At 53.3% G+C, this 21746-nt stretch overlaps 1 protein-coding gene across 6 annotated transcripts in view; it reads left to right on the top strand.

Annotated features, from left to right (window-relative positions):
• Nucleotides 1-21746, top strand: part of LOC105489773 (bromodomain containing 1) — a 52516-nt gene that overhangs the window by 16270 nt on the left and 14500 nt on the right. For all 6 annotated transcript variants that reach the window (XR_011614253.1, XM_071080778.1, XM_071080777.1 and 3 more), the window contains 5 exons: nucleotides 6216-6372; nucleotides 10945-11076; nucleotides 11414-11542; nucleotides 12288-12600; nucleotides 16096-16356. Coding sequence is in view for 5 of the 6 variants with exons in the window: in XM_071080778.1 (XP_070936879.1) it covers nucleotides 6216-6372; nucleotides 10945-11076; nucleotides 11414-11542; nucleotides 12288-12600; nucleotides 16096-16356 (992 nt within the window). In the remaining variant the exon portion in view is untranslated. The remainder of the gene's footprint in view (nucleotides 1-6215; nucleotides 6373-10944; nucleotides 11077-11413; nucleotides 11543-12287; nucleotides 12601-16095; nucleotides 16357-21746) is intronic.

Here is a 21746-nt window from a genome sequence, read left to right as displayed (position 1 = left end):
ATGGAGTCTCGCTGTATTGCCCAGGCTGGAGTGATCTCAGCCCACTGTAGCGTCCGCCTCCCAGGTTCAAGCAGTTCTCCTGCCTCAGTCTCCTGAATAGGATTACAGGCGTGCGCCACCACGCCCGGCTAATTTTTTTGTATTTTTAGTAGAGATGGGGTTTCCCCATGTTGGCCAGGCCGGTCTCGAACTTCTGACTTCGTGATCCGCCCTCCTCAGCTTCCGAAAGTGCTGGGATTACAGGCGGAAGCCACTGCGCCCGGCTGCCTTTTTCTTCTGATGTATTGACTCAGATGGTTTTGCTTTTTTTGAGTGGGGGGCATTTTTCCTCCTCTACTGATTTGGAAGGTACACATTCCATTTAACTGTCTGATTTCAAGTTTTTTTCAGTATTTTACTGTGGTCACGTACACATAACATAAAATTTATCGTCTTAACCATTGTAAGTGTGTAGTTCAGGGGCATGAAGCACTTTGATAATGCTATGCAGCCTTCGCCACCATCTATTTTCAGAGCCTTTTTGTCTTCCCAGTCTGAAACTCTGTCCCCGTGAAACAGGAACTCCCCATTCCTCCCTCCCTGGCCGCAGGCACCCACCGTTCTACTCCCTGTCTCCATGAATTTGACTCCTCTTCAGTCCCTCACGTAAGTGCAATCAGGCAGTATTTGTCTTTTTGTGTCTGGCTTATTGCACTGAGCACATTTTCAAAGTTTTTCCATGTCATTGCATGCATTGCAACTTCCTTGCCTTTTAAGGCTGAATAACCCTCTGTATGTGGAGATAAACTTTTGCTTACCCATTCCTTCCTCCATGGGCACTTGGGTTGCTCCCATGTTTTAGCCATTGTGAGTGATGCTGCGAGGAACACGGGTGATAAGTATCTGAGCCCGTTTTCAGTTCTTTTGGGTGTGTACCCAGAAGTGGCATTGCCAGGTTACACGGCATTTCTGTCTTTAAGTTTCTGAGGAGCTACAACACTGTTTTCCACAGTGGCTGCACCTTTTTACGTTCCTGCTTGTGGTGCACAAGAGTTCGGGGTTTCCACATCCTCACCAATGTTTTTTTAATTTTTGTTAGTATTTTTTGGTAGCCATTCTAATGGGTTTGAAGGTAACATCATAGTTTGGATTTGCATTTCTGTGTTTATTGAGCATTTGTACTTTGGAAGAATTGTCTGTCTGAGCATTTTAACCAGTTTTGAATTGGGTTGTTTATTTTTTGTTGAGTTTTAGGAATTTCTGGATATTCATCCCTTATCAGATACGTGATTTGAAAATGTTTTCTCCCGTTCACTCTGCGATGTATCCTTTTTTTTTTTTTTTTTTTTTGAGACGGAGTCTCGCTCTGTAGCCCAGGCTGGAGTGCAGTGGCCGGATCTCAGCTCACTGCAAGCTCTGCCTCCCGGGTTCACGCCATTCTCCGGCCTCAGCCTCCCGAGTAGCTGGGACTACAGGCGCTGCCACCTCGCCCGGCTATTTTTTGTATTTCTTAGTAGAGACGGGGTTTCACCGTGTTAGCCAGGATGGTCTCGATCTCCTGACCTCGTGATCCGCCCATCTCGGCCTCCCAAAGTGCTGGGATTACAGGCTTGAGCCACCGCGCCCGGCCTGCGATGTATCTTTTAATGCACACATTTTAACATTTGTCATGAAGTCCTGTTTATTTTTCTTTCATTTCCTGTGCCTTTGGTGTCTTATTCAAGAGATCATTGCCAAATCCAGTGTCATGAAGCTTTCCCCTTCTGTTTTAAGAGATTTATAGTTTTAGGTCTTATGTCTAGGTCTTTGATTTTGAGTTAATTTTTATATGTGGAATGAGGCAAGGTCCAACTTCACGTTCTTTTGCATAGCCATATCTACTGGACCCAGTGCCATCTGCTGAAAAGACTGTCTTTTCCCCTCTGAATGGTCTTGGGACCCTTGTCAGTAGTCTATGCTGGATACAGGAGGGTTTGCTTCAGGGTTCTCTGCTATCCCCATGGTCTGTATGTCTGTCCTTTCGTCAGCACCACATTGTTTTGATGACTGTAGCTTTGTGGTAAATTCTGAAGTCAGGAAGCGTGACTTTTCCAGCTTTTTCAAGGTGATTTGGCTGTTGGGGTTTCCTTGAATTTCCATATGAATTTTAGAGTGGATTTTCCTATTTCTGCAAAAGAAATCATTGGTATTTTGATAAGAATTGCATTGGATCCATAGATCACTTTGGGTGGTATTGACATCTTAACAATATCAGTCTTCCAGTCATACATTCCTTAGTGCATTTAGTGGGTCCCATGGTAAAGTGTTTAGATGTCAGCATGTAGACTTGGCTTAACAAAAATCCAAGGAACACTTGATGTTGGAACTCTAGTGACCTCCCCTCGTTTCCAGGGTTCTTTTCCCTATTGTGGGTTCTGACTTGTCTACAATCCTCCCTGAGGTGGGCATCACGGCTGCTGCACCCAGGCCCTCATCTTGCCCGCTCTGCCGGCATCTCAGTCCAGCCAGCCCTCAGGGACTTCTTTCTGTGGTTGTCATATGTATGTCTTTGCTTAGTTTTCTCATCTGAGGTCTGTTTCCCCTTAACTCTTCTGTCTGAGTTGAGGTGGAGGCTCATCCTCTCAGCTGGGAAGCTGCTGTTCCATGCTCTTCCTCACTCTAATTTTGGGTTTTTCAGCCTCTTGCTCATATGAGCTCCCTCAGCCTCCCAAGTAGCTGGAGTTACAGACGCACACCCCTGTCTCTGGCTCTGAGTTTTTAAAGCATTTTCATCAAAGCCTTTTTTGCTCACAACTCATGGGCTGTTCACATTTCCAGAAGCCCTGACTGGAGAAGATGGTGGCTTGTTTATGAAGTTAGAGTCTTTTCTCACATCTTAAGGGTCAGAAGAAATAAAAACAATCTTCCCTCCCTCTCTCCCTCCCTCCCTCCCTTCCTTCCTTCCTTTTCTTTCCTTCCTTCTTTCTTTCCTTCCTTCTTTCTTCTTTCTTTCCTTCTTTATTTCTTTCCTTCTTTCTTCTCTTTCCTTTCTTTTTCTTTCCTTTCTTTCCTTTCATTCCTTTCCTTCCTTCTTCTTTCTCTTCTTTTTCTCTCTCTCTCTCGTTCTTCCCTCATGTCTATAATCCCAGCACTTTGGGAGGCTGAGGTGGGTGGATCACTTGAGGCCAGGAGTTCCAGACCAGCTTGGAAAACATAGCAAAACCCCATCTCTACTAAAAATATAAAAATTAGCAGGGTGTGGGCCAGGCGCGGTGGCTCATGCCTGTAATCCCAGCACTTTGGGAGGCTGAGGTGTGCAGATCACGAAGTCAGGAGATCGAGACCATCCTGGCTAACACAGTGAAACCCCGTCTCTACTAAAAGTACAAAAAATTAGCCGGGCATGGTGGCGGGCACCTATAGTCCCAGCTGTAGGCAGGAGAAGAATGGCATGAACCTGGGAGGCAGAGCTTTCAGTGAGCCGAGATTGCGCCACTGCACTCCAGCCTGGCAACAGAGTGAGACTCTGTCAAAAAAAAAAAAAAAAAAAAAAAAATTAGCTGGGGTGTGGTGGCAGTGCTCCCAGCTACTTGGGAGGCCGAGGTAGGAGAATTGCTTAAACCCAGGAGGCAGAGGTTTCAGTGAGCCGAGATCGCCCCACTGCACTCCAGCCTGGGAGATAGAGTGAGACTCCATCTCTAAAACAAACAACAAATAGGGCCTTGTTCTGTTTGCCCAGGCTGGAGTGCAATGGCATGATCTCGGCTCACTGCCACTCTGAATTCCTGGGGACCCAGGAGATCCTCAAGGGATCCTCCCACCTTAGCCTTTTGAGTAGCTGGGACTACAGGTGGCATGCTCCACTGTGCCCGGCTAATTAAAAAAAAATTTGTTTATAGAGATGGGGTCTTGCCATCTTGCCCAGGCTGGCCTTGAACTTGTGGGCTCAAGTGATCCTCCAACCTCGGCCTCTCAGAGTGCTGGGATTTTAGGCGGACCCACTGCGCCTAGCTCAGCCTCTTTTCTTTCTTTTCTTTTCTTCTGTCTTTTCCTTTCTTTTCTTTTCCTTTCTTCTTTCTTTCCCTTCCCTTCCCTTCCCTTCCCTTTTCCTTCCCTTTTCCTTCCCTTTTCCTTCCCTTTTCCTTCCCTTTTCCTTCCCTTTTCCTTCCCTTTCTTTCTGATGGAGTCTCACTCTGTTGCCCGGGCTGGAGTGCAGTGGCATGATCTTGGCTCACTGCAACCTTTGCCACCCAGGTTCAAGTGATTCTCCTGCCTCAGTCTCCCGAGTAGCTGCGACTACAGGTGCGTTCACCACGCCTGGCTAATTTTTTGTATATTTAGTAGAGACGGGGTTTCACCATGTTAGCCAGGATGGTCTTGACCACCTGACCTCGTGATCCGCCTGCCTCGGCCTCGCAAGGTGATGGGATTACAGGCATGAGCTACTGTGCCTGGCCTCTGGATGCTTTCTTTATGAGCATATTGTCAAGTAGCATTTCTTTGGATCTTCAAATTGTTAAAAAATACTTCTATCTATATTGCCTCATTTGGTCATTAAAATACCCTGAGGGTATACATGTGTGGAAACATTTGCATTCCTGTTGAGACTCACTGCGGCCAGTAAGTGGCTCACGCCTGTCACTCCAGCACTTTGGGAGGCCGAGGCAGGCGGATCACCTGAGGTCAGGAGTTTGAGACCAGCCTGGCCAACATGGTGAAACCCTGTCTCTGCTAAAAATACAAAAATTAGCTGGGCCTGGTGGCGGGCACATGTAGTCCCAGCTACTTGGGAGGCTGAGGCAGAAGAATCACTGGAACCCTGGAGGCGGAGGTACTCCAGCCTGGGCAACAGAGTGAGACTCTGTCTCAAAACAAACAAACAAACAAGACTCACTGAACCGGAAGAGTTAAGGGTCGTGCTATTTCCTGCACATGGTTTGCCTCAGTTCAAAGTGGTAAAAACAAACTGCTCCCAAAACAACAGCCCATGAGATGACCAGGTCCAGCCCAGCGCAGCCCAGTCTGCAGAGGAGGAGCCACGTGGGGCTGTGATCGGAGCCCAGTGTCCCAGTGCACCTGCCGACTCCCTCCCCCGCCTCTGGCTTCCTTCCGTTGGCTGTCCTTGGAGGGGTGTGCTTTGTGGGCAGGCGTTTGGTGTCCTGAGCATGCAGACTGCCCTTGGAGTGGTGGGCAGGATTGTTTTAGCCTAAAGGGGTTCCACACCTGCACGGGAGCTCTTGGTGATGGGTCACTCTGGCAAAGTTCCCCCGGCAGGTCACCTGTGAGGAGGCACCTCACGGTCAGTTCTGGGTCTGGTGGGTGTTCTCCTGCAGGCTCCACACTTGAGCCAGGTCCTGCCGGAAGAGGCAGTGTTGGGTGTTCCCTTGGTGGATGAGAGGCGCCGAGGGTCTTGGTGGCTCCGTGTGTCCCCAGGGGCAGCACTTTGCATTTCTTGGGAGACTTGAAGATGGCCGAGGTCATTTTAGTGAGCACAGTGAAACAGCACCTGTCAGTGGCTCATACCTGGAGCTCTCTCTCCTCTTGGAGGTGATGTGGGGACCAGCACCCACCTCTCCCATGGTGTCCGAGTGGATGGGGTCTAGGGTTTTGAACCCGCTGACGCAGATGTGGTTGAAGTCAGCTTGTGTGCAGATGGGGTCATACAGGAAGAATGAAAACTGTCGAAGGCTTTGCTCAGCATGTTTTCTTTTGGATGTTCAATCTGATAAATGTTGTGAATGAGAAGTGGATGAAATCTTTTTTTTTTTTTGAGTCAGAGTCTCGCTCTGTCGCCCAGGCTGAGAGTGCAGTCATGCGATTTTGGCTCACTGCAACCTCCACCTTCCAGGTTTAACGGATTCTCCTGCCTCAGCCTCCCAAGTAGCTGGGACTACAGGCATGCACCACCACATTCCGCTAATATTTTTGTATTTTTGGTAGAGACAGGGTTTCACCATGTTGGCCAGGCTGGTCTCAAATTCCTGGCCTCAAGTAATCTGCCCGCCTCGGCTTCCCAAAGTGCTGGGATTACAGGTAGGAGCCACTGCACCCAACCTAAAAAGTAGATGAAATCTTCAAGTGGTTGGAGATTGTGAATTTTAGCAGCACTAGGGATAGTAGAAATTACACGTGTCATGGTTTAGGGAGAAAAAGCATGAACACATGGTTTTATTAGCAGTAACACTGTCATTTCTAGTTTATGTGACGAAACATCTTAATGTACTGCTTCAAAGATAAACTGAGTGTTTATGTTTTAGGTTAAATAGGATTGCGAATCAGGTGGCCATTCAGCGGAAGAAGCAGTTTGTGGAGCGAGCCCACAGCTACTGGCTGCTCAAGCGGCTGTCCAGGAACGGTGCCCCCCTGCTGCGGCGGCTCCAGTCCAGCCTGCAGTCTCAGCGAAGCTCACAGCAGGTATGTGGCTCACGGCCCCCACCCTCCAGGGAGAGGGCACTTGGTTCAGGCTGGACGTGGTGCTGCCCCCTGGGTCCAGGCTCCCCATTGGGAAGCCTCGGTCTCGTCCAGCCCCGGACCTGTAGGAGGAGTTAGGTGTGCCCTGGGCCCTGGATCTGTGACTTTGGGGGTGATTCTCATCCATGCCTGTCACTGGGGGATGTTTCTTCGGTTGTGAGTTGTGCTCCCCTGCCCCGCCCTGCCCTACCCGCACACATGCTGATGGGCAGTGACCGGTTCTGGGGGCTGGGGATGCTCAGGGATGTGTTATGCTGTGGCTGCATGAGTGTCCAGGCTGAGGACAGCAGGAGTGGGACCCAGTGAGCACCTGGGCCAGTGGGTGGGGGTCTGTGTGCTGGGCCTGGAGTGTGGGTTTTAGAAATGTGTGAGGAGTGGTTTATTTCGAGGGCCTTGCTCTGAAGGCTGGTTTAGCATGGACTGTGATAGGGTGGGGAGGGCTTGAGAGAGTTGAGAGAGTGGAAGAGAAGGAGCAGTACTTTTCCTTTTTAAAAGAACCAACTCAAACTCTTACATTTTGGTAGTAGGTTTGAGTTTATAGACTCATCTGATATTGTGAAACAGTTCTGAAAAAATGGGTTTACAGAGTGAAGTAGCTTTTGTGAGATGCACAAAAGTAAATTGAAAACACAAATGGCTCTGCACATGGCCCAGAACCTGCGGCCAGCACCCTCTGCCCACGCTGCCTAGTGAGGAGCCGCTGATTTTTTGGAAGAGCTATCTGCGGCCAGTGTTGCGTGGCCTGAGCACCTCTTGGAATTTCCTCATGGTGCTTTTCACTGCCATCCTGGGCACGAAGCAGAACCATCCTGCTCTGCTGTGAGGTGGCGACTTGCTCAGGGGAAGCTTGAGGGTTCCCCTGCAGGGTTCACAGTTGGGTTCCTGTGCGGTGGCCGGTGCTGTCTCTGCCCTGCAGACTCTGCCCCCGCAGCGTGAGCCCTGTTCAGTCACCTGCTGTGGCTGCCTCGTGCTCCAGGGAATTCAGAGTCTGGCGCTCTGGTCTGGCAGCTGGTGATTTGTGGGTCTGATTTGGTGGTGGGGTCCAGGGTCTTCTGATGGCCTTGGTGTGTCCTGGTTGTGGAGTGTTCTGGGCCTCCTGTGCCGTCTACCTGGGTTGCCCCACTGTGTGTCTGTCCAGGGAACTTGGGGCTCCCCGGACAGTCTGTGAGCCAGTCCCTCTCCAAGTGGGATCCTCACATGGCCACAGAGTTGAGGCTTCAGTGAATGTTTTTTGGCTGTTGAATGTGTTAACTGCATCTTCCGTTCCGTGATGTGACTTTGCTTTCCATCTCTCCTCGTCCTCACCTCGTAGCCTCCAGGGCTCCCAGAAGGAGAGCGCAGTTGGGGGGGTGCTCTAAAGAGGCAGAGTCAGGAAGTGGCTGAGTGGCGGGAAGCTCTGGGGACTGGAGGCATTGGTCTTGGCCCCGCAATGTTGGGGGATGGAAGAGAGGCTTGGCTGGGAGGAAGCTGAGGATTCAGATCTTGGGTCTCAACTTGGGGCTGGACAGGACTCCAGATAAGCCTCAGAGGAGCTGTGAAGGGCGGATTCCATGGGAAGTGGGCGTGGATGTGGCCAGACAGGGGACGTCCAGCGGTGGGACTCTTCATTTCTACTCTCAGGACCTGGGACACGAGGGCCAGGATCCCTGCTGTAGCAGGACACGTGGGCCAGTGGGCAGGGGCCACGGGGACCCAGGCGGCTGGGGGTGGCCTGGGGTGTGGTAGAGCCAGGCAAGGGCAGGGGGAGGGTTGCAAAGAAGAGGTGATCAGCTGGAACCTGCCAGCTGGGCCCCCTCTGCTTCACCACTGCCTGTTAGGCCTCACGTCCTGTTGTGTGCAGAATACGTTTGTAAGGAGGGAGCATCCCCACGGCGCGGCCGGAGCAGCTCTTCCGGCAGAGGGGCGGCTTTGTGAAGACACCTGGGGCAGAAGGAGCTGCCCAGACTTGAGCCACAGCACAGTAGTTGGCGTGGAGAGCCTGGAAGCCTGCCTCTGTGTGGATGGGCTGTTGGGAGAGACTGTGCTTCTTTCTACCTTCTGGCCAGGGACGGCCATGGCGTGGTGCGGTTTCATGGTTTCGAAGCTTTGGAAGTACCTGACGCATTTGATTCTTTTGTGTCTCTGTGTTCCTGCCCCAGCCTGCCCCTGGGAGAGGACCCTGGGGTGGGGGCAGGTGGACGAGCTGGATGGGGTCTCTGAGAGGCCCGCAGGTGCCGAGGATGCTGCGGCAATGGCGGGTCTGTGCTGGCTGCGCGTGCAGGGCCCTGGTGTTTGTTCTGGCGTGTGCGGCTGTTGAAGGCCGCAGGGAGAACGAGGGCGGTGGCTTAGCTTTAGGGTGAGCAGCAATTTGTGCGTATGCTGGTGGCGTCGCACTTGTCTCCTGCTCCCGTGGCCCATCCTTCCTGTCCTGGGAGCACATCCTCCAGCTTTCCCAGTGTCTGTTCTGGGGCATGCTGGGCGCTGCTGCCCACCTTGTCCTTGCTGTGCTGCGGGTGTGGCCTCTGCCTGTCCCAGTGGCAGGAGCGGGTGGCGGCATTGGGCCCAGTGGCAGGAGCCGGGTGCTGTTGCCAGGAGGCCTGGGGCCGGTGAGGCTGAGACCGGCCACTCTGTGACACTGGGCCTCACTCCAGGAGCTGGTCTGTGCCTCCCAGCAGAGGGGATTTTAACCTGACCATTCCCCAGCCCTGCGTCTCCCCCGTGTGTCTGGAATGGACGCGGAGGCGCTCAGTGCTGCTTCCCGGCAGTGGGGACACCTGAGTGCTTCTCCTTCACTTCTGTCCTTTCTTGTGGATCCTCCCAGTGTTGATTTTTACATGGAAAGTATCAACCACTTCAGAGCTGAGTAAGGAACCTTGGTCCTTCTGAGTGGATGAGGCTGTGTGTGTCATGGCACCTTGCATGGCGAAGCCGGGAGGCCGGTCGGCCTCAGGGCCCAGGTGCCGTTGATGGGGCCCTTGCCGCTGCCAGTGGCGTTTCTTTGTTAAACCAGGTTGGGGAGCAGACTAGTAAGTTTGTTCAGCAGCCAGTGTGTGATAAAGGACTTTCAGGTGATGAGATTTCTTCCGCTTCGTAACAGATTCCCATGCCAAACATCCTTTTGGCCACGGTTTTCAGAAGTGTCGATTGCAAGCTGGGGGACAGGCAGTATTCATATGCTCTGGGGAGCTTGGTGTTTGGAGCCCATGTTTTCCCGTCTTTGCTTGAGTTGATGTGGACCTTGTTACTGTTAGCCCCGATTTCCTGCCTGAGGGTGTTCAGCAGCATTGAGGAAAACCCAGAGATCCTCACTGCAGGGGACACTGGCACCTCAGTGCCCCGCCTCGCCCTGGAGAGGCCTGGCCTCAGGAGATTTGGGGGTGCGGGACTCGGTCTCCCTCCTTGAGCCTCCTTTTCTGAGCAGTTTGGAGTCCGGGGTCCTTGCATCTTGTAGTCCAGCAGTCTTTGCCTTCACACCGTCAGTCCTTCAGAAAGCTGTGACGGCACCCTGAGGTGGGCGGGTGGGAATCTGGGGACAGAGGCACTGGGGGAGAGGAGGGTCTCAGAGCTGTGGAGCATGTGCCAGAAACCGATGGCCACAGCTGGCCTGAGGCTGGCAGGGCGTGCGTGTCCTGCAGCTGTGGAGGACGACAGGCATCGGGGGCCCGCTCAGGCCCACTCACTCGGTGACTTCCTCTCCCCTTTGAGGTAGGGTCAGGGTGCCCCTGGCACTGTGATGAGCAGGCCTCATATGGCCAGGCCTGGGGGACATGGTGAGGACGGGGCTGAGGGCAGACCCAGGTGGCCTCCTCTCCTGCGACCGTCTGTGTCGTGGCCTTTGCAGGGCTCTGATTTTCTTCTGATCATCCTGGCGTGGATGTGGGCTGGGGTGAGGCTGGCGGCCTGTGCTGTCTGGCATACCCTTCTGCCCACTGAGAAGGGAGCAGGTGCTGTCGATGGAGATGACACCCTGGCTGTGGGGAAATGTGCGTCGGGATGGAGGCGCTGTGCAGGGCAGGGCGGCAGGTCGGCAGGTCGGCTGTGTGCCAGGCCCCCATCACGCTCTGTCCAAGCCAGGATGGGCCCAGCATGTTGTTTTCTATGCACCTGGTTTCTTTTCAAAGCTGCTCCCTCCATTCCCAGCTGTCCTTGAGGTGGGTCCTCATGGGCCCCCCATTCTGTCCTGGTCCCACCTCTGTGGGCCTTTCTGGTTCTGTGAAGGCCCCTCCCCGCCAGCTTGTGGAGACCTCTGCTCTCTCTGGAGGGTGGAATCTGTGCCCCGGAGCCACCTCCCTGCTCACCTTGGCCTGGTGGTCCCCTCTATCTCCTCCATCCCCTCCATCTCCTCTGTCCCCTCTGTCCCCTCTGTCCCGGTGCTGTCCGGGGCTCTCTAGTGAGGGTGGGTCTGTTGTCCTCCCCAGGATGGGCCTGCAGGGCCCCTGCTGTGGACACCTCCTGGGGTCTTACCTGCGCAGTATCTGAGGCCTTTTGCAGGAGGAGCCTCTGGGTTTGACTGACGGAAGTGTTCGCTGTTCTCAGAGAGAAAACGATGAGGAGATGAAGGCTGCCAAAGAGAAGCTGAAGTACTGGCAGCGGCTGCGGCACGACCTGGAGCGCGCCCGCCTGCTGATCGAGCTGCTGCGCAAGCGGGAGAAGCTCAAGCGTGAGCAGGTGGGGCTGGGCCCATCCCGCATGGAGTGCACACTGGCCATGGGGTGTGGGTGGGTCTGTCCCGCATGGAGTGCACCTCTGGCCATGGGGTGTGGGTGGGATGCTGGCAGCTCTTGCAGAGGGTGGGCTGCACCCTGTGGGTCCTGGCCCACGGCAGTGCCTTGCTCAGCCCAGGCCGGGTGCCTGGCTGCCATGGGTCGCAGGGCCCTAAGTGGAGGCTGCACTGACCCCTGCCTTGACAGAAGCCCAGGAGCCTGTGGGGGTGCGTATGGGGTGCGTGTGGCTGTGGGGTGCGTGTGGGGCTCCCTAAAGCTGAGGCTCTGCTGGGCCCCCCCAGGTGAAGGTGGAGCAGGTTGCCATGGAGCTGCGGCTGACCCCGCTGACGGTGCTGCTGCGTTCAGTGCTGGACCAGCTGCAGGACAAGGACCCCGCCAGGATATTTGCGCAGCCCGTGAGTCTGAAGGAGGTGGGTGTTTGCGACGCTCATCTGTCCTGCAGCACCTGTGACTGTGGATTTGTGCTGCCGTTTGACTGGGAAATGTGTGACTGGCTAGAGTACGTCCCTTGTGTTCTTAATTCTCGTATTTGGCTGGGCGTGGTGGCTCAAGCCTGTAATCCCAGCACTTTGGGAGGCCGAGACGGGCGGATCACAAGGTCAGGAGATCGAGACCATCCTGGCTAACACAGCGAAACCCCGTCTCTACTAAAAACACAAAAAATTAGCCGGGCGAGGTGGCGGCGCCTGTGGTCCCAGCTACTTGGGAGGCTGAGGCAGGAGAATGGCGGGAACCCGGGAGGCGGAGCTTGCAGTGAGCTGAGATCTGGCCACTGCACTCCAGCCTGGGCGACAGAGCGAGACTCCGTCTCAAAAAAAAAAAAAAAATTCTCGTTTTTATTTAACATATTTGTTTTTAAATTATAAAAGTGATGCATTTCACTGTAAAATATTGAAAGTGCAGTGAGTGAGAGGCCCTGTGCAGACAGTACCCTGAGCTGTGGCGGCATGCACCCGGCACCCTCCAGTGCGCTTTAGCTGAAGGAGCTGGGGTCGGGAAGGTCCCTGCAGTACTTGGGTCTTGTGTCTGTACCGTGTGTGTGTGTGCGTGGCTCTCAGATAGGATGGGCTTGTGGGTTCTATGGAATAATAAATACAGAGTAAACTAATATCCTGTTTTAGTTTGTAAATGATTCTTTTTCCTTCCTAAAATTAGGTACCAGATTATTTGGATCACATTAAACAGCCCATGGACTTTGCCACGATGAGGAAACGGTTAGAAGCTCAAGGGTATAAAAACCTCCATGAGTTTGAGGAGGATTTTGGTCTCATTATAGATAACTGCATGAAGTACAATGCCAGGGACACCGTGTTCTATAGAGCCGCGGTGAGGCTGCGTGATCAGGGAGGTGTTGTTCTGAGGCAGGCCCGGCGTGAGGTGGACAGCATCGGCTTGGAGGAGGCCTCGGGGATGCACCTGGCTGAGCGGCCTGCTGTGGCGCCGCGGCGGCCTTTCTCCTGGGAAGACGGTAAGAACTGGCGCTGTGTCCGGAGGAGCTGGAAGACGCTCTTTCTAGCAGACTCTGTCCTGCTCTGTGTTGCCAGCTCCATATCAGCACGGTCCGGGAGGACTTGCACGCAACCGCATACATCATTTACATTTTCTAGTAGCCTCACTGGAAAATGGAAAAAAAGCAGGTGGAATTTATTTTAATAATGTATCTTATTTTACTCAGTATATGGAAGAGTTGATTTCAACATGGGATCAGTGTAAACGTTACTGAGGATATATAAGCTTTCTTTGCCATCTGATGTGTATTTTACACTCAGCACCTGTCACTTCAGACTGGCTGTGTTTTGGGTGCCCGCCAGGAGGACCCATGTGGCTGTGGCTCCCTACGGGGTGGCCCGTCTCGATGATGCAGACCCAGAAAGCAGCTTAGTTGGGGGTTTGCATCCAGAGTGGGCCTCTAGGAGTGGATAACTTCCGAGGGTGGCGTGAAGCCGGAGGAACTCTGGCTTTGCCTCCGGCCCTTTAACTTCGTGGTTTGCGCATGTTGTAGAAAGGGCTCTAGGAGCATGTTCACGGCCCACCTGGACTCCAGCTAGGGCCTGCGCTTCTCGGTTGCCCAGGCACGTGCTGCAGCCGTGTGCAGTCACCTGCACCCTTCTCTAGACCGGTCCTCGGAAACCAGGGGTGTCCCCTGCACCCTGCTTGTTGATTGCACCTCCGGGATTGTCTGCCGAAGGGTGTGTCCTGCCCACATGGGTTGTCAGAGCACCTAGAGCTCCTGCACCTCAGCTCCAGCTCTGAGCCACAAACTGAGCAGAAATCATGGTGTGTTTGGCTCATTTATCAAAAGGTCCCATATCCCTGATTTCTTGGCCTACCCTTTCTCCTGATGAATCACTGACCCGTGCCAGGTTGCTTCTTCTGGGATGAGGCCTGGCCCTCTTTCTCTCCTCCATGTTCCTGCCATCGTGGGGTTCAGCCAAGCTGGGCCATTGTTGCTTCACCGTCCGTTCCCCTCATGGCAACAGTGCTGGCTCTCTGCTTCCCGTGGGGTCCCGCAGCACTTGACACCTGTGAGCATTGGAGGATGGGCTGTACTCTTTTAAAGCATGGGAATAGGGCCAGGCTCTGTGGCTCATGCCTGTAATCCCAGCACTTTGGGAGGCCGACAGGTGGATTCACTTGAGGTTGGGAGATCGAGACCAGCCTGGCCAACATGGAGAAACCCCATTTCCACTACCAATACAAAAAATTAGCCGGGCGTGGTGGCGCGTGCCTGTAATCCCAGCTACTTCGGAGGCTGAGGCAGGAGAATCACTTGAACGTGGAAGGCGGAGGCTGCAGTGAGCGGAGATTGTGCCATTGCACTCCAGCCTGGGTGATGGAGTGAGACCCTGTCTCCAAAAAAAAAAAAGAAAAGGAGGCTGAGGCGGGTGGATCACGAAGTCAGGAGATTGAGACCATCCTGGCTAACACGGCGAAACCCCGTCTCTACTAAAAATACAAAAACAAAATTAGCCAGGCGGCGTGGCAGGCGCCTATAGTCCCAGCCACTCGGGAGGCTGAGGCGGGAGAATGGTGTGAACCTAGGAGGTGGAGCTTTCAGTGAGCCTAGATTGTGCCGTTGCACTCCAGCCTGGGTGATAGAGCGAGACTCCGTCTCGAAGAAAAAACAGAATGGGATTATATTTTTATGCTTTGTCTCTGATTTTAAGAGTAACACGTTTTTCTTGGAGAAATTTAGAAAATAAACACAAGCTCCAAACAGTGCTGCTGACTCTTGGTGAACCCTGGTGGAGCTTTAACCCCTCCCTGAAGCTGCACTCTCCAGGCTGATCAGACCAGCTATCGTTTTCCGAAACGTTCCCTTGAGGATCTGAGAGGAGCTGGGGCTGAGCCGCCTCAGAGTGAGCCCAGGGCTCATGCTTGTCCTGGAAGGCCCTTCTCTAGCCTCTGGTGATCATGGGAAAGCTTCCCCTGCCCCCTACAGCCTTCACGCTCTAGCTTGGATGCCTTGCCTGCCATCAGCTGTCAGACGCCCACCTGGTGCCCGGTGCCGGCCATTCAGGATGCATGCTGGTTGCCTGCCCTTTTTTAAAAGCAGGAAGACGCATCACTCTTGGACTCCCTGTCTTCTGAGCAGCCTGGAGCGTCCTTTGCCCCTAGGGCCCTGCTCCTGTGCTCCCCCACATCGTGCTCCCAGCACCACGCCACCTCCCTCGAATGGAGCGGTGTGGAGGTCTCTGAGTGTCAGCGTCTTTCAGATCATGGTCATGCAAGTTGTTAAGTGAATTTCTACACTCGGGTTTTTTTTGCTAAGGAGAAAATGAAGGATGAGAAGTCCTAGTTTCCTTCTTTCTCAGTATTTCAGAGTGCACAGGTGAGCCTGTGGCCACGGTGTGCCTTGAGGGCGCACCTGCTGCCCTTCTCAGCACAGCCGACACCTCCCACTGCCTGGAGCCCGAGCCACAGACCTGGAGGCCATGGGTCTCTTGTTTTAAAAGAAACGGAGGTTTGGAGGCTTTCTTCTTGGGGTTTCAAAGGATGTGTTTTTTTGTATGAACATTTTTGAGTATTATCTATGACATTTGTTCAAAGTGATGTTATGGATACAAGTCTTGAAGGAGTAATGATTTAAACATTTTGTTTCTGCTACTGCTTTACTTATTCAGTCAAAAAGACAGATGCTTTCAGTAAAACACCTGTGTTTAGATGAAGAGAATCCACGTGTTTTGGGCAGTCTTACTTTGTTTTTTGTCCTCTCTCCTCGCTCTGGTTTTATCTTCAGACAGCTCTGAGGAGCAGTTTCTTTTCTTGGCCACCTCTTACTTAAGGTAATTTGTGCTTTATACATTTTGGTGTTTTTGAAAGTGAAGTTTTTAGGGACTTTGTAGTAAATACGCCTGAAATTCAGAATGATCTGTGAATTTTACAGCCCGTTTAATAAAGCCACATAGTGATCAGCGTCTGAATCCTTCAGCTGAGACACTGCTCAGGACGTGCCGTGGCCCTAACTTATTATTTGCCAGTCGTCACCTCTGTTTGCAGAGCCAGTGCAGGTCCATCTGAGTTGTGCTGGGTTGGTGGAGCGTGGGCCTCTTTCTGGGGTCTATGTGCTGTGCCCTCACCCAGCCAGCCGGGCTCTCTCTGGGGTCTGTGTGTTGTGCCCTCACCCAGCCAGCCGGGCTCTCTGCACAGGGAGCCTCAGAGGGTCCTGGTCCAGGAGAGGTTGCGATGTTACCTGAACGCTGCCCCTTCTGCGGTGACTGTCATGGGAGTAGAAATTCTCCATCAGGAGCATCCCAGGGTGTTCCTGTAGCAGCAGCCCCATGGTGGGTTCAGAGCGCAGGGGAGGGGCCGCTTGGGGCCTCTGGTGAGCAGGGCCTGGGCCTCGTTGCTAACAGCCATTCTCAGGGCCTTGGCCGAAGGTGATTTGAAAGATGGGACCGGTGATGTGTTCCCAGAAGGTGCGTGGGACCTGATGACTGACAGCGTGTGTCCTTTGGTTCAGTGGACAGGTTGCTGGACCCCGCCAACAGAGCCCACCTGGGCCTGGAGGAGCAGCTGAGAGAGTTGCTGGACATGCTCGACCTCACCTGCGCTATGAAGTCCAGTGGCTCCCGGAGCAAGCGGGCAAAGCTGCTCAAAAAGGAAATTGCCCTTCTCCGAAACAAGCTGAGCCAGCAGCACAGCCAGCCCCCGCCCGTGGGGCCAGGCTCGGAAGGCTGTGACGAGGACGGAGCTTCACTGGGGCTGGAGGCGGGCGAGGAAGGTAAGCCATGGTGAGGGCTGCCCCTCTTTCTTGCCGTCAGGGCTCAGGCACAGGCACAGACCCAGACACGGGCAGCAGCGTTGGTGTGCATGGAGGCTCGGGTTAGCGCCAGTTCCGTAAAATTCACAAAGCCCAGAACACTTGATTTTCCCACTGGGTGGTGGTTTCCTTCGAAAGAGACTTTATAATTTGTGCTGTCTGTGTTTTTTCACGTAATTAGTTGATAAAATTTAAGGCACAGAATAAAATTTTTCTCTTAACTTGGGCCTGAAAAACTATTTGAAAAGAATGGTTTAGATCTATGTTGAAGAGTAAAGGTAGCTTGAACGATAAGAGTGAGAAATGTTTTTGTTGTGTTTTGTAAATTGACGGGAAGCCATTTAATGATACACTAGGCCATCAAATGTGGCATTTTCAAAGGGCCGTTTTAGATTATTATCACTTAAAGGCTCCTCCCTGATGCTGTGAAGGGAGGGATGGTACCGCAGAGGCCTCGTCTGCCCGGAGGGTCCCTGACCAGCTCCTCTGCAGCGGTCGGTAGGTAGCAGCCTGCCGTGATCATTGTCAAAGAATGTCTGGGGAAAGGTCCCGGCAGCAAAGATGCTTTAATGACTAAGAAATGAATGTAGGGGAAGAAATCCATCTATCCAGAAGGAGAACTAGCAAAACCCAGGGCAGATGTAGGCTTGGGATGGTGAGGAGGGAGTTGACGAGTGATGGTTTGTGTCCATCTAGGTTGGCAGGGTGAGGAGGTAGAGCTGGTGTGTCCCATACTTGGTGAAAGGGGAATTTTAAAACTAAATTGGATTTGGAGACACTGGTGGAAAGTCATTGCCGCTGTGTTTTGCCCGGTGTCTCTGGAGTTGACCTTGACCTTGACACGCTCCAGTTACACGAAGCAGACAGTAGGGTCAGACCCTCTCGCCACAGCATTAGCAGCTGGTTCGTGGCCTTCTTGCCCTTCCCCTGCACATCAAAGTCAGAACAGCAAACAATTGAAATAAGACAGAATTGTTGTACAATTTTCTTTTGAAACAAAGACGTTCATCTCTCTCTCTTTTTTTTTTTTTTTTTGAGATGGAGTCTAGCTCTGTTGCCCAGGCTGGAGTGCAGTGGCCGGATCTCAGCTCACTGCAAGCCCCGCCTCCCGGGTTCACGCCATTCTCCTGCCTCAGCCTCCCGAGTAGCTGGGAGTACAGGCACCCGCCACCTCGCCTGGCTAATTTTTTTTGTATTTTTTTTAGTAGAGACGGGGTTTCACCGTGTTAGCCAGGATGGTCTCGATCTCCTGAACTCGTGATCCGCCCGTCTCGGCCTCCCAAAGTGCTGGGATTACAGGCTTGAGCCACCGCGCCCGGCCTAAAGACGTTCATCTCTTATGGACGTCTGTGCTCTGAGTGACGCTGTGTCTTCATGACGCCACACAGGTCAGCGGGTCTTCACGGTCTCAGGGCCCTTTTCATCCCCCAAACTTCGTGTGGCTCCTGTCTGCAGAGCTTCGCCCCTTTTATGCTGTTTGCATTGGGCAACTTGAATGAGAGCCATTAAGCTTTTCTCTCTCTTAGAAACTTACTCCTGTGCATGCAGCTGAGAGTTTCTTACGCATCCTTTTCCTCATTCTGTGCCTGTTTTTCTGTTTTGGGATTCTTCTGATTAGTTCACTATAGTATAGCAGCGAGACTCTAGAATGTCTCTTTTGGGGCTGGTGTCAATTACGTTAGGTCCATAGAATAAAGACTTTTCTGTTTCAAGGTGAGCGCTTGCTTTTCTGTTCTCTCAAAGGCTGTTACTGTTAGCACCTGATCCCTCGTCTGCTTTGGGGGCCTCGTGGTTTTTCTGGGGAACGTTTGCCTAGAGGACCCTCTGGCGGCCACAGCTGTCTGGGCCCTGGGCTGCCCCGTTGTGCCCAGGAGTCCAGGTTGGTGCCTGGTCCCGCAGCCTTTGCTTTCATGCAGCTCACTGAGGCTGTGCGGGCCTCCCGCGAGGCGGACTGCCCTTCTGTCCTTGTCTCCTGGGTCCTGAGGACTGAGTTGTGAGGAGGTTGCCAGCAGGTCCACTCACCAGTCTCAAAATAGCTTCCAGCGCTTCTCTTCCCACACAGTTGTAGCATTTTCACTGTAGAGCAGTAAGTTACCTTTTTAGTTTTTTTTTAATCAGTGGCTTCCTCCATCGCCATTGGGTCGCAGGGCTGAGGACCCCGCACGGTTATTGGGTCGCAGGGCTGAGGACCCCGCACGGTTATTGGGTCGCAGGGCTGAGGACCCCGCACGGTTATTGGGTCGCAGGGCTGAGGACCTTGCACGGTTGGAGCCGCTTGGCCCTCCCCTGTGGTGAGCGTGGCTCCTCATACCCCCCAACGCTTAGCAGGAGCCCTTGGAGACCGTTTTTGTTGCTTTGTAGCTCTGGAGTCATTTTATTTTTATGTAGTTTTTTTCTGGGGTCATTCTAAAGAAAACACAATACAGTGTGACTGAGACACAGGTGGCCTTGAATCACCTGTTACACCCGATGTTCACGGTGACTCCATGAATGAAAAGGGCATTTCCTGTGAGCCGACAGGAAAGTGGGTGCAGAAGCAAGCGGCCTGAAGGTCCACTCCAAGGTGAGGTGGGCGGGGTCCTGCCCCTCAGAGAAGATGGGGGTCTCTGGAGAGGCGAGCGCCAGACTGGAATGGGGACGTCACACAGTGTTAGGGAAGACAGCCACAAGCAAGCTTGTTAGTTGGTATAGAAATGTGAACTTATGATACTTATAATAGGACGAAAACCAAGAATCAGACGTTTAAAAATCCAGCAGGAACGTTCTCATCAGTAAAGCCTCTCCATCATTTTTCTTAAATATAACCACAATATTTTCACACCTGAAAAGATAGTATTTCCTCAATGGCAAATATACAGTCTCACTTAAATTGTAATTTAACAGTACCTATGTCATACTTATATTGCTTCCATTTGAAGTAGCTTGAACAAGCTGTAGCCGTTGGGTGCCAGACCCCTGAGACTCTAGTATCTGAAGGAAGGAGACACCTCCTGGGCTGCGCCATTGGTCCCGGTCAGTTCCCTTGCACCTGCCCTCCCGCAGGCTCTGCTGTAGCCATGACTCAGTCTGCCAAGTGCAGAGGTTCGGGCTGTTGCTGTGAGCTGGCCCTGCCAGGTCTGACTTCCCCGGGGCTGCGTGTCAGCTGGGTGGGGGCCATGCCACAGTTGGGATTCCATCCTGTCTGATGAGCCTGTGGGATGGCAGAAGGCTCATCTCCACCGTGTGCTCAGGTTGGTGTCTGCTGACATGGTGAGGCAGGACAGTGCAGGCAGGAGGAGCAGGGTCTGCACTGTGAACTGGTGAAAGGGGCTTGCATGTCGAGTTGTTGGGATTTCCGGTCACAGTGATGCCTTTGCCAGAGGCTCTGGGGCGTCCCCTTTAGTCCAGGGCAGCTGTGGGCCCTTCATGTGCACGGGCACTGAGCCTGTGGAGCACTGTGGCCCTCAAGAAAGGATGCGTGTTCCTCAGGGTAGAAGGTGCAGAGTATGCAGCTTTATCCCTTCAGAATTGCAGAGTATGGAGGCTCGAGGCAGGGTTGTTGGAGGGACAGTGTGGTTGCCGCTCGTGAGCTAAAATGTCTGCCTGTGTTATGCTGTGATTTTCCAAAGCATCTGTGGCTTCGATACAGAAGCCTTTGATTGACATCGTGGGTGGCCAGGTGGGCAAAATATTGCAGAATTGTTCTTGCAGACTTAACTAGGTCTTTTAGTTTCTTAGAGTAGCTGGTTTAGATTAGATAACCATTTTGCCATTTGGAATATGTGACAAGTTCCAGGGACTGGAATTCTAGGATCCTGACTCATACATGGACGGGGTCTGAGAGGCTTATGCCCGAGTTGTATCGAGTGTGTTCTGAGCTTTTCTCATGTGCAGTTAAGTGACGGCCTGAGGTGGCCCGCAGTCAGCGAGGTTTGAGAGGAGTTTTCCTTCTTGTATGTTAACTTCTAGTCAGATTTCCACTCGAGGGATGGGTTGGGCTTGCCTGTTGTGTCGTGGAGCCTGGAGGCTCAGGTCCTGTTTTTTCTGATTTTATGGATGAGGAACTGAGGCACTGAACGGTCCGGGGGCCTTTTTGGTCCTGGCTGGGGGAGGGGCCTGTGTGGTCCCGGCTGGGCAGGTGGCTGTGCACCCAGGTGCCGGCAACCTCTGTTCCTGACCACGGCCTCCTTCATGCCTCTGGTCAGTGTTGCAGGAGCACGTCCTCAGCCTGTGTGCTGGTGGCTGGAGCCCGACTTGCATGTGGAGCTGCCGCAGAGAGGTCGGGGGCGTGTGGGGTGCATGTGGGGGGCGTGCATGGCTGAGGCAGGGCCACGGGGGCCCACTTTGGGATAGACCAGGGGTTGGGGAAGTCCCTGCAGCGTGGAGATGGTTATGAGTCCCACATGGGGCATCCTTGCTGGGCGGAGAGCTGGAGGTGTGGAGGAGGGGGTGTGGCCCATGGTGGGGGAGGGCCCTCTGCAAGGCAGGGACGTCTGCACGTCTTGGGGCTGCTGCCAGACAGGAGTGGTGGTTCTGAGGGTTGCGCCAGAAGCAGGAGATGGGGGTTTACAGTGCCTGTTAGATAGCTGTGGAAAAGTGGGGGGAAGGGGATCTCTTGGAGGTGCTGGGAGGAGGCTCCTTCAGGCTCCATCTCTGCTGGCCTGGTGCTCTTGTGCTCACAGAGGCCAAGACTGGGGTTGACCACTGGCTTTGGCCCTGCAGAGGCCGTTGGGATTGCAGTGAGCAGTTGAATGTCATGATCAGGACGAGAGCTCGAAGGGGGGCCAGGAGGTGGAAGAGGAGGCAGGAAGTGAAGTGAGGCCCCAGGCCTTGTGCCCCAGACACTGGCTGCATCAGGACGCTGCAGACTCAGTGCTTGAGCCCCTCCGGCTGCTGCACAGGCCCAGGGACGCTGGAGCCGTAGATGCTCATGAGCAGCCTTGTTCCTCCGCATTGCCCAGTTCCCTCCGGCCAGCGTTCCCAGGTGTCTCACAAACACCTTTTCCTTAAGCCTGTTGGCGACGTTGAACAGGAGGGGAAGGAGTTTTGTCACCTCGCGTGTGCCCCTGCCTTGGGATACAGCGTTCCCACGTGACAGCTGTGCTCCCAGCGGCTGGCACGGGTGACTTTTTGTTGAGGTGAGGCTTTCCCCCTTGTATTTGAATCGGCTGTGAGGCGCTCTAAGGCGCTCAGTGTCATTTGAAATCAGAGGCACCTTGCAGCCAAAAGCACTGCTGCCCGGCATCATGGGGCCCAGCCTTGGGGAGAACTTTTTCTGTCAGTCTCAAAACATTGCTCTGAGCCTTGTTGTGTAGTTTTGGATTTTCAAAACGACTTTTTGAAATACAGAAGTAACCATACATACTTCAGAC

The sequence above is a fragment of the Macaca nemestrina genome, chromosome 15 (assembly GCF_043159975.1).
Source record: "Macaca nemestrina isolate mMacNem1 chromosome 15, mMacNem.hap1, whole genome shotgun sequence".
NCBI lineage: Eukaryota > Metazoa > Chordata > Mammalia > Primates > Cercopithecidae > Macaca > Macaca nemestrina.
The sequence above is the reverse complement of the archived record's forward strand: the minus strand, read 5'-3'. Positions and strand labels throughout refer to the sequence as shown.